The sequence below is a fragment of the Sebastes fasciatus genome, chromosome 11 (assembly GCF_043250625.1).
Source record: "Sebastes fasciatus isolate fSebFas1 chromosome 11, fSebFas1.pri, whole genome shotgun sequence".
Classification (NCBI taxonomy): domain Eukaryota; kingdom Metazoa; phylum Chordata; class Actinopteri; order Perciformes; family Sebastidae; genus Sebastes; species Sebastes fasciatus.
In genome coordinates, this window is record NC_133805.1 from 28,326,150 (window position 1) to 28,338,212 (window position 12,063).

Below are 12,063 nucleotides of genomic sequence, written 5' to 3' on the forward strand. Positions count from 1 at the left end.
TAGTGATTGTAAGAGGTGATTCCTCTGGATACTGTAATTCCTGCAGTGTATCAGTACATGTTCGACAGTTTCTGGTTGATTACAATATGTGCATTTCCCAGTTGGGTGCGTCACCATGTCAGCCGAGCAGTTTTGTAATATAAACATTAAAAACAATATTTATTTATTTTGTAATTGTTTATTAATAATTGTTTTTTTTTTTTCTTCTTCCCAAGCAATTTTGCATTTATTCGACTTAAAGGGGACATATCATGTTCATTTTCAGGTTCATGTTTGTATTTTGTGTTTCTACTAGAACATGTTTACATGCTTTAATGCTCAAAAAACACATTATTTTTCTCTTACTGTCTGTCTGAATATACCTGTATTCACGCTCTGTCTGAAGCGCCCCGTTTTAGTGCATTTCAACGGAATGGCAACAGAATTGCGTTGCTAGGAAACAGCTTGGGTCCATGTTTACTTCCTGTCAGCTGATATTATTCACATACACTGCAACAGGAAATAAACTGGGACACATTTAGTATATTTATGTTTAAAACTGTGAAATGGTGTAAATATTGTAGATTTGTGACATCAGAAATGGACAGAAATCCTAACGGCTTGTTTCAAACGCACAGTTTCTGAATACGGGCTGTGTGTAATTCTCCATGGATTGAGTGTTTTGATACTTTCATCGTATTTATATAGCACTTAAACCTGCTTTATAATATAAGACACATGAAAATCTCACTTTTTACAATATGGGACCATTAATATTCGATGATTTGAGGCGGGGCGCCTATATATGTGGTATTACGGTAAAAAAGTACACAATATACTGACCAATCAGCGCTCTCAAGGCTACCGAGCAGTCAGCTGCTCCGATGAGGACATTTACAGTAAATGAAGAGCTGCACCTCCAAATCCTTCAGAAGTAGATGCTACACAGCAGTACGTCAAACGGTAATATTATTCACAAGAAAAATACTTTCGTTTAGAGTCATTGCTCTGCCTGTGGACTTTACATTGTGTTTATTTCCGGTGAGTTTTGTACTTCTGGTCTGGTTCCTAGCCAGCCACCACGCCTTTAAACACTCTTAGTCATACACAACAGTAGGCCTTGACTAATGTTGGCTAATTTAACTTCATTTATGCCAGTTAAATCCAGTGGCTTGTCTTGATATTGTTGTAGTGATATGGTTTTCTTTCTGATAGTTAAATGCCTGATTTTTCTACGCACAGTTTAGTTGTTTATATGTGACATCTCTTATGAATAGATGTAAAATACTACTTTACTAACTTGAAGAAAGGGCTTGCAGTACATCTTCTGTCAGTGAAAGTGTTAATTTGCTCTATAGCTGAGTTTTTGGTCTGCAGAAAGCCTTTTCTTTGCTTGCATTTCCCCAGAACCTAACTGAATTATACTATTTTTTGGGAAAGATTTTATGTTTTCAATGTGTTTGACTCATTTCTGCATATTATCTATGCATTATGGTGCTTCTGGTGTCTAGTGAAAAGCCTGTCGGACCTTATGCTGATTATTTCCAGACTTTGTCCCATGTTTATGGATGTTTTCAGTTGAGCAGCACACACCCTGAACTACAGAATACAATGCTTGTTCAAACAGTTGAAGGAATGCTGCGGAGTTGCTTGTCTCAATACCTAATGCCATGATTGGGAGTTTTTTTTTGACATCCTTTGACCGTCTGATTGATGTGTTTCTCAGCAGGTATGAAGGCGCTGACTTTGCTGCAGGCAAATGTGGCCCCAGGAGAGCAGCTGCAGGCCACATGTGGGAGAAGTCTGTCCTCCAACTATGCTCCTCCGAGTCTGGAGAACAAGCTCTTGGCTCAGACCTCCACACTCTTAAACTTTGCAGCACAAACTTCCTCTTGCCCCTCTCTCCAGCCCACCAGCCTGTCGTCCACCTCATCCTCCCTTCTCTCCACCTCTTCCTTCTCGCCTTTGCTCAACTCCCCTCTCGTCAGCACCGAGAACAAGCTCCTAAGTGACCATTCACCCAGTCTCTCTTTTTCCCTCACCTCCTCAACATCTGGCCCTAATGAATCTCTGCACTTTAAATCCCTGGCCGGCAGTGCTCTGCTCAATCGCTATGCTCATCCTCCTTCATTCCTCCATCATGATCTGGGTGGAGAACAGAAGAGGGACGATGGAGGAGACGAAGGCAGGGAGGAAATATCTGAAGTGATGCAGCCCTCTTTTGAAGAATCAAGTGTGGTACATGAAATGTTTTTCACAAGTTTTACTTTTTTGACAATTTTTTTTGCACAAACTGAAAATGAAATGAGCATGACTGCTAATACATTCTTATTTAAAGTATTTGACACCATTTCTCGATGCATCCCATTTGGCAGTATTACTGTTTTAATGTAACTTCTTCTGCATCAACAGTGTGATGAGGACGATGATATTTCGTCTAAAGAGGAGGAGGATGAGGATTCTGTGGCAGCCATGGAATTACCTGCCCTGGAAACGGAGTTGGGCAACCAGGAACTTGAACCAACTATGGTCGTCAGACAGGAGGAATTTGCTGAAATTGATAGAAAAAAAGAAAATATTGAGGAGGAGCTGAAAGATAAAAAGGTAGTTGAAAATATTCTTCAATGAATATTTATGTTATAGAAATCACTGGCTTTGCAAGATTAGCATTTCTCTGCACCATCGCCACCAAATTATATTCCTGTGTTGATAAAAATGATTATAACAACACACCTACTTCTTTGTCTATCTGTCCGTTCCTCAGTATCTCCTGCTGAATGCGGTGTGTTGCTCTCTGATCAATAAGAGCAAAGCTCCAGGCCAGACGGACTGGGACTCAGAGGACAGTGTGTGGACCAACATCAAAAGCCTGGCAAAGGATATTTCTGACTGTGACCCACAGTTTCTTCTCAAGGTGTGTATGCATGTCGGTCTGTGTGTGTGTGTGTGTGTGTGTGCGTGTGCGTGCGTGCGGGGTATCTGAAGACAATTGTATTTGTACGACAAACTGGATTGTAGCTCCTGAACTTTTATATTAACTATGTGGTAATATTTCAACTTTACTGAGACTTCATCATGTTGTTATCAACCCAGAAAAACACCCAAAACATGTCGTCAAGAAATGTTTTGTAGCAAGAATTTATAGTTCATACGTTTTATTAAAATATTTTAAAAGGATGTATACAACAGAATAGGACAACATTGTACACAATTAAATAGATCATCATACTTTGGTTTTTATGGGTTTTCAAATTTGTAAAGATCAACATGACAGTATGACAAATACAACATAACTAACAGCAAAAAGTTGTCACAGGCTACCCAGATATATATATATATATATTTTAGTTTCCAGTTATTCCATATTTAAACGGTTAAGTTACTTGTCCGGCATCTTGGTTCATATGTGATCATTCACCCAATGCCTTTCAAAAATATGTCCTTTTAAAGAGTTAGGTTGACTCTTTTAATTTCTCGCTCTTTGCTCTTTTCCTGGAGAATCAGTTTTACATGAATTTCTTGTTCTACTGGAGCTTTTTTTGTTGCCTGCAAGCGAAATGTTTGTCAGGTATCTGCTTGTAAAGCCTCCTCAATGTGTCCAAGGTACATCAGAGCACAGTTGCTTTGAATTTACTGAGTCCCAGAAAGGTTTCAGTTTAGTGCAACTCCAGAAAACATTAGAGTGGTTTGCCACAGAGCCTCCAACATGGTTTTTGGGTGTTTAACTGTCTGCTTTTGATCTGGGATGTTATGAAGATCTGAGTTAGATGTCAAGGAAAGTTTCATTTTACATTTTCATTTACAACTCAGTTTTTCCATCATGTGACAAGTGCCTTTTTTGTATTGATTGTTGTACTCTTTTTATCTTCTTTTTGCCAGAGAATCAGGTCAGTGGAATTCATTTTCCGGCAGACAGTAAAAGGGTTATAATCATTTCCATGCTTCTTCTTTCTTTTACCGTTTCAGGTGGCAGTCTACACTCGACAGGAGTTGAACATCCGCATCACGGCAAACTTCTTATTGGCTCTGGCTGCCAACCAGCCCTCCACCAAGCAACATGTCCGCAGATACTTCTGTGCTGCCGTACAGCTGCCCTCAGATTGGCTAGAAGTAGTCAGAATCTATAGTACAGTAAGTCTTAGTGAGCGTCGTCTGTGTGGTGGAATCTGGATGTGTCAGTTCTGTCCAGTCTGAACAACATGTTTGTCTGTTTCCAGTGCTTCAGTCGCTCCCTGCCAATGTGCTTGAAGAAGGCAATGGCTGACAAGTTCAAGCAGTTCAATGAGTATCAGCTGGCCAAATACAACACACGCAAACACCGCTGTAAACACAACCGCAACAAGCGCAAAGCCAAGGTACAGAAGCTTTCATTTTGGTCTGTTTTTTTTTATTTAGTTCAATGTTAAAACTCTTGGTTAAACCAAATAATAATAATAATATTACACCCTAGTTAACGACAGGCAGAAAACAGTTTGTCTGTATTAGTGTTTCTCTACTTTCACTGTGGTTAAAAAACAAAGGTTGACCCCCCACACACTGTTAATCACCTCGACTGAAAATAGATTTAAACTTTATGTGGTTTCTGTTTTAGTACAATTGACTCATTTCTCTAAATGAACACTCAAATTTCCACTCTTCATCACTCCATGCTTTGTCCTACGCACACTATCTGTGATTTCCAGAAACCGACTGGTCAGCAGCTGAAACTGTGGGCGAACCTGCTCAGATCAGATGAATCTATTCTGGAGAAGTTTGTAAGTCAATGTACAGTACTTTTCTATTGTGCCAATAAGTAAATGCTTTGGATGTTTCTTTTAGTTATTTTTATGTAATTTTAGCGTTTTCTTAAAGGTCCCATATTGTAAAAAGTGAGATTTTCATGTTTTTATTTTATTATAAAGCCGGTTTAAGTGCTGTATAAATACTGTGAAAGTATCGAAACGCTCAATCCATGGAGAAATACACAACCTGTATTCAGAAACTCTGCCTTTGAAACAAGCCGTCAGGATTTCTATAATTTTGTGATCTCACAAATATACAATATTTAGACCATTTCACAGTTTTAAACGTAAAGGTTCTAAATGTGTCCCAGTTTATTTCCTGTTGTGTATGTGGTTGACATCAACTGACAGGAAGTAAACATGGACCCAAGCCGTTGCTTAGCAATGCAACTCGTTGAAATTTGCTAAAACGAAGCGTTTCAGACAGAGGGTAAATACAGGCATATTCAGGCAAACAGTATGAGGAAAATAAAGCTTTTTTTTTAACATTACAGCATGTAAACTTGTTCTAGTAGAAACATAAAATACAGGTATGAACCTAAAAATGAGCAGAATATGGGACCTTTGAGTGATTTTAGAATGTTTTGCTCTGTATATGCAAATATGGCTCTAGTACAGATTGTTGAACTAAAATTGTGATAGAATGATTCATTCTGAACATCAAGACCAGCTTCTTGGTGTTTTAGAAGAAAACCTTATCATATGGGTAACACTGGTTTGTCTGTTTGTCTGTGTGTCTGTGTGTGTGCACAGTTGCAGGGAGAGGGCAGCAGAACAGTGGTGGATAAAAAGCAGAGTGAGTTCAGTATAAAGAAGATGATCAAGAAGCTTCACATTAAAGAACCGGCTGAATATGTTATGGCCATTCTGGGAAGAAAGTAAGCCACACAAACACTTACATTCACACACTTCGCCAAAATTTTCCGTAAGTTTGGAGCGTTATTTAACCTCCTTTCGTGACAAGAAGGACATGACATGGTTGGTACCAATTGATTCCTTAGGTTTTCTAGTGTCATAAGATACCAATATCTTCACTCTAGCTTTTTTGGTGACGTTAAAACGAATTTGCATTAACGCGTTATTATCGTGTTAACTTTAACGCTAACCCTAATATAAACCTATGATAAATTGTTTATAATAATAATAAACTTTATTTGTAAAACAGAAATGCAGCACAAAGTGCTTTACAATAAGGGAAAAGACATAGAATGAACATAAAAACTGGCAAAATAAGAAAATAAAACACACCTGATAAGATAAAATCAAAATAGGAAGAAATAGAATACATAGAATGCATAACATAAGATAGAAAATAAAACCCACTGAGTAAGGCATTATAAAGTAGTTATAAGCAGATATGAGGATACTTTAAGTGTTGTAAAATATCTTTAACATTTGTAACATCTCCTATAAAGATATATTTATATAATTACATATAGATGTCATTCATTATCTGTTTATGTCTGTTTCATTATCAATAAATACTTAAACATACCTTAAATATGCTTACATTCATTTATTTTTTATTTCTGTGTCATGCCAAACATTTGGCCCATCCCACATTGGACTACAAGACATCACTATTTTACATACATCTTCCGGTCTTGCATGTGGAAAAACAAAAACAAAACACACGTTCACATAAAAAACTATTAAATATGTACAGATTATCTTGAAACACGTTTCCATCGAAACATAATTGAAAATGCAGTTTAGTTGTTGAGACAGGGTTGGTTATAAACACCCATGTAATAAATGTTTACAGTATATACTGCTGGGTTGATAGCATGCTCTATTTCTCGGAAGTGTAAAAATACTACTATCTTTCGTATCTACTGCGTAAGATGTCTTGTAGAGGGTTTACATCATACAAACACAGCATTAGGTAAATGAAAATGTGTACAACAGTCCAGTTACCTGGACAAGAACTATGATCTCTCATACACGCCCACTTAAAGATCCGTATTTAGAAAAAAAATGAGTATTTTATTCATTTATTGTTTAGACAATATGAAGATAGAAAAGTAGACAGAGGAGAATTAGGAGAAAAGTGTTAGATTTAGTCTCAGGCCTCTAGGGTTGTCCTGCTTCCATTTTAAAATGCCATGTGATTTTGTCGTTCCCAGGTATCCTGCTGACCTGAAGGCGTTCACCCACAGTGGAATAAAGGGCTCGTGGGACAGGGAGAGAGCCGGGACGCGAATGAAGCTCAAAGAACCAGAGACGTGGGAGCGGCTGCTCAGCTTGGAGGGCAACAAGGCCGCCACCTGGGAGAAGCTCATAGGTCTGCTGAGTACACACAGACTGACAACTGTTTCCAAAATGTCATGCTGTTCCTTTATTCCAGGGAAAGTTCCTCACATTTGTTTAAAAGAACAAAAGCCCCACCTTGTTGTCAGATTTACAGCATGCACAGGCTTGCTGTCCAGAAGAGTGTAATTACTGTATCACAAGTTCCAAGTGCATGATGATGGGAAAAAGTACTGTCAGTCATCTCATCCTTTCTTTCCAAGTACTGTTTGACTTTACATGACTTGACTTTACTGTCCTGCAATTTCCAATCTGGTTCAGAGATTCAATCCCACATTTTTTGAGTCCAAAGCTCCTAATCACTGGTATATATGGAATCAAAAAAGCAATGGATACATATTTTCCAATGCATACATGAATATTATTATTTATTTTAATTATATTATAATGTATTACATGTTATGCAAATCCAGTACAATGCACTTTACATGTACTACACATGCAAACATACTGTATGCTCCTAACACAGCTATAAATACTCAAACATGTCCGTGATGACACGTACTGATGAATAATGTCTCTACTGTGCAGATAATAAGTCTCTTCCATTCATGGCCATGCTGAGGAACCTGAGGAACATGATCAGTAAGGGCATTAGTGAGGCTCATCACAAGAAGATCCTCGGCAGACTGACCAATAAGGTGAGATCCAGCAGAGTGAAGCATATACTACATCCTTATTGTAAAGATTACATTTCAGTTATTAATTTTACAGTTTTCGTATCAGAGGAAGAGTCATATCTGTGTTTGTTGTTTAGTTTCTTTTGGAATTAAATTAAATTCTTTCTTTAACCTTGATGTGTTAACAGACGGCCGTTATTCAGAGCCGTCAGTTTCCCATCAGATTCCTCGCTGCCTACAAAGTCATCATGGAGCTTAACACTTTGGGTGAGATACATGTACATTAAGTGGCACTAAAACTCATAGACTGACAGTCGTATTAAAGGAACTCTAGCTCTTTTCTAAGACATGGTATCACAGCGTTTTAGAAGAGGCTGAGAGTCCTATCATGACAAAAAGAACGAGAACAAAAATAAATTGATAAATACAATTATGTAAAATGTATTGCATTGGGACAAATTCATGTTTTCTGTTGCTGTGTAAAGTAGCTAATATTTTATATTTTTACTTATTGTCAACAAATCTAATGTAAAAACATCAACAAACAGTGAAAGATATGACAGTATTCCTACTAAACTGTTTACATGGCTAATGAACATGAATATTCCACTAATGTTCCCGTTAACATGCAGCCATGCATACTCCAATTAATGTAAAACGTCCACATGACGTACATCATGCTGGCCTACAAACAACCCATTTAGCTAAACAAGTCAGCTGGCTACCTTGTTGTCTTTTTCCCTATTCTTACCATCATCATCTGGTACATTTGAGGAGCTCAGGGCATCCCCATCACCGGGGCCGGTGAATCCCACATTGACGCCATTTTCTGCTGTGTTTGACAGACGTTCGATGCCCTAACATGTCGTTTATCACGTCAAAATATAGAAAAGTGGAACGGCAGGAGCTGCTTGTGCCATTTTGCTTCTTCACATCAAAAATTATTTTTTTTTCAAAGTTTTCCACCGGTGGTGGACTTTTTCGACCGTGCCAACACAGCCTCCCTCTTTCATTGCTTCTACCACCTTCTTGAAAGGTCGGCGTTGCGGTATTTGCACATAACCAAAACATGGTGATATCCAAGTCTTTCATAATGTTTAAAAGTAGGTGTGTTTCTCCTTCTTTTCTTTTGGGCATGCATCTCTGCTAACTGTCGGTCAGTTGGTTTGTGCACAAAGAGCTGGTCAAACACTGCTGTGAAAATCCCAACTGAGACACATAATTCTGAATGCGCTGTATACATGTCCAAAGAGTGCTCCTAATACCTAAATAATATCAACATATCCCACGGTATAATTAATCAGAAAATACTCCATTCTGTGGAGTTTGCATGTTCTCCCCGTGTTACTGTCAGATTCCTCCCACAGTCCAAAGACTTGCATCTAAATTGCCCGTAGGTGTGAATGTGAGTGTGAATGGTTGTCTGTCTCCTGTGATAGTCTTGTCCAATGTCAGCTGGGATCCAGCCCCCTGCAACCCTGAATAGGATAAGCGGTTACAGATAATGAATGAATACGCTGTTTACATGATCCCTATCAAATTCAGAATATTGCCATATTTGGAATATTAGTGTGCATAGCAATGTAGTTGTTTTTTGTCCTTTCATGGGAATTGTTGACCAAAGCCCAGTATTAACCAAAATATGTTGACAAACTAACATATCAGCCTGATCTGGCTTAATAAAGTGTACCTCTGACATACTGCTACAAAGAACACATACAGTGCCTCCTCTTTACCCCTCTGTCCTCCAGCCGCAGCATCAGAGCAAGCAGTTCCCCCTGTTAAAGAGATCCTGAAGGGCATCCTGAGTAAGATTCCCAAAAGCAAGCGCTTCAAAAGCCTGGAATGGGACACGACTCCAAGGAGCCGGATCAGGGTGACACTCGGAGTGCCGTTTATCTATCGACTATACCGAGCGAAGAAGACTCAGCTCCTAAAGGCCAAGTACGGAAATGTCCTTTGAGTTTCAGCAATTTTCTCTGATATTTTTCCTACTTTATTACATTTTAGATTTAAACGTATAATTGTTTTTGTTGTCTGTGGCTGATACAACACTGGGGAAAACATTTCTGGTGCACAGGAAGTGAGAGAAGCAGCAGCAGTTTGAAATGAACAGAAAAACAATTGGTTAGTTAGCTTGACCATGACTGAGCAGACAAAGCAAAGAGCAGCACATAGAGAAACTCAAACAGAACATAAGTAGAAAGAGATGTCGCTGAACTGCCGATACAGCATGACAGGTGACCTCAAACATCACAACCAAATTGCTTCACACCAAAGATGCTGCCAAGAAAAACGACCTATTTCTAAAAGAAATAAGACGTTTTTTTCGCTCGGATTGTAAATTATTTTTGGTTAGATCAGGTAAAAAGACAACAAAGACAATTTGACATCTGCATTGATTAAAAAGAAAAGTACACTCAGTTAAATAACGTAACTTTCTATATCTGTGCGTTCAGTCAGAGGGAGTTCACTGTCGCTCTGTTGGACCGTTACCGCAAAGCTCTGGAGACGGCGGTCCAGCTCTCCTGCCGTTACAATGTGCCCCCGCTCCCGGGACGCACCATTATCGTGCTCCCCACTAACATAAGGGGTGAGGAAGACTGGTGTAAGAAACAGGACTTCTGCCTCCCACCAGACCCCGAGCAGAAGAACGATGAGGAGGAAGAGGAAGAAGAAGAAGAAGAAGAGAGCGGAAGGAAGAGGAGGAAGAAGAAGCAGGATGACAAGCTCACTCCTTCTGTGAGGGCTGGTTTTCTCCTGATTAGCAATAACACAAAACAAAACTGACATATGAATCTGATTTGACTCGGTTTAAAACCCAGTTAGAGTTGTTTCAGCTGTACTGTTTTTACTTGTTATTACTAATCTCTCCCCTCTTCCTCTCAGGCTATGGAGATGGCCGTGTTGCTCGGCCTGATGATTGGCAGCAGTGCCGAGGACAGTCGGCTCTGCTTGTTTGATTGGAGTCACAGTCTAGAAGTCGAGCTGAAGTCTGATGTCCTTTTGGATAATGTCAGAAGTGTGATGAAGCAAATAAAGGTCAGGGCTCCATTCCTATGGCATCCTATTGTGTGTCATATCTCATACCAGCAGTCTTTTTGACTTTCATGTAGAGGGATTAAACACAGTAGAAGTGAAATAGAAGTGAAATACTTTGATATCTAAGAAAAATAAATATAGAGAAAAATAATAGTAAGCAATAAGGATGGACACAACTGAATAGAATAACAGATAAGTTGTGTTTTTGAAGTTTCTGTTTCTAAAATTTTGCCTTTATTAATGAATACTTCTCTTTCACAGGTGTGTTCAGAGATGTCACATGAAGATTGGGACAGCCGTGCCTTCTCCAAAATGCTCACCAAGAAAAATAAGGTTTGTAGGTTAGTCTTTGTACATAATGTAGTTTATTTTGATAGGGGAGAGTCAAAGTTATTATTATTATTTTTTAAATAAAAATAGATTATTATGTCTTTTATTTTGTTTGATAAATGCTTACACTTACTTATCCAGAGTCAGTGTATTACCTACAGTAGATGGCGGTAGGCACGCCAACAGTTTGGAGAAACAGACAGGATTTACTGCACAGAAGCAAAGATTTTTTTTAATTTTTAGCTGTGGTCTCTGTCTGTTTCTGTGTTTTTTTTAGGTTTTAAATTAATAACAACACTTGTACCATCATAAACAATATATATTTAAGTGATTCCAATAATATTTTTACAAAAACTTCAAATATTTGCACCACAGACAGAACTTAGTTATCATAACCCCTCCCTCTTCTGATATGTCTAATGAAATATTGTTAGGATCCTCCCCCTCCTCCCTCCAACGTAACCACGCACCAACAGGAGCTATAAAAAAAGAAACAATTGAGCTATAGTATTCTTTGCCTGCAGGGGGCACAAGTTTCAGAATTGCAGCAGCTATTAGTATCACACATAGGCTGTATATAAGAAGTGGACGTAGTCACCGTGTTGTCACTCATCGGTTTGTAGACTGTCCTTTTGAAGCCTTGAGTTTGGCATTTTGGCTGTCACCATGTTGGTCTTTTGCAACCAGAAGTGACACGAGAGGGTGGAGATAAGTACAAACAAATGCTGAATAAGACATTTTTAGGAGACCAAAAAGGTTACAATTAACTATCATGAACTGGAAACACACTCTGAAAGGGTTAAAGTTTTAAGACGAAAACACGGACAACTCCCAGACCGGATAACGCCGTGGTAGCGACCTGTCAATCACAAGGTAGCCACGCCCCAAAGTATCCCCTGCTTTATGGTCTATTTGACTCTAAATGGGACCATAAGTTATTAAATAAACATCATGCTGTATTGAAGAAGACTTGAAACTAGTGATTGAGTCCATAAACTCAT

The 12,063-nt window shown here is 38.7% G+C and overlaps 1 protein-coding gene across 4 annotated transcripts in view; it reads left to right on the forward strand.

Annotated features, from left to right (window-relative positions):
• The first annotated feature begins 822 nt into the window (after positions 1 to 822).
• Positions 823 to 12,063, forward strand: part of tep1 (telomerase-associated protein 1) — a 42,530-nt gene continuing 31,289 nt past the window's right edge. Inside the window, exons 1-15 of one of the 4 annotated variants that reach the window (XM_074652048.1) lie at positions 823 to 942; positions 1,709 to 2,217; positions 2,392 to 2,583; positions 2,744 to 2,893; positions 3,946 to 4,110; positions 4,197 to 4,334; positions 4,662 to 4,733; positions 5,514 to 5,638; positions 6,887 to 7,044; positions 7,602 to 7,711; positions 7,879 to 7,957; positions 9,442 to 9,634; positions 10,150 to 10,432; positions 10,580 to 10,732; positions 10,994 to 11,065. In XM_074652048.1, coding sequence (XP_074508149.1) covers positions 918 to 942; positions 1,709 to 2,217; positions 2,392 to 2,583; positions 2,744 to 2,893; positions 3,946 to 4,110; positions 4,197 to 4,334; positions 4,662 to 4,733; positions 5,514 to 5,638; positions 6,887 to 7,044; positions 7,602 to 7,711; positions 7,879 to 7,957; positions 9,442 to 9,634; positions 10,150 to 10,432; positions 10,580 to 10,732; positions 10,994 to 11,065 — 2,424 coding nt within the window. In that variant the 5' untranslated portion in view covers positions 823 to 917. Of the gene's footprint in view, positions 1,021 to 1,705; positions 2,218 to 2,391; positions 2,584 to 2,743; positions 2,894 to 3,945; positions 4,111 to 4,196; positions 4,335 to 4,661; positions 4,734 to 5,513; positions 5,639 to 6,886; positions 7,045 to 7,601; positions 7,712 to 7,878; positions 7,958 to 9,441; positions 9,635 to 10,149; positions 10,433 to 10,579; positions 10,733 to 10,993; positions 11,066 to 12,063 lie in introns of all 4 variants that reach the window. The other 3 variants (XM_074652047.1, XM_074652049.1, XM_074652051.1) reach the window with 3 other exon arrangements.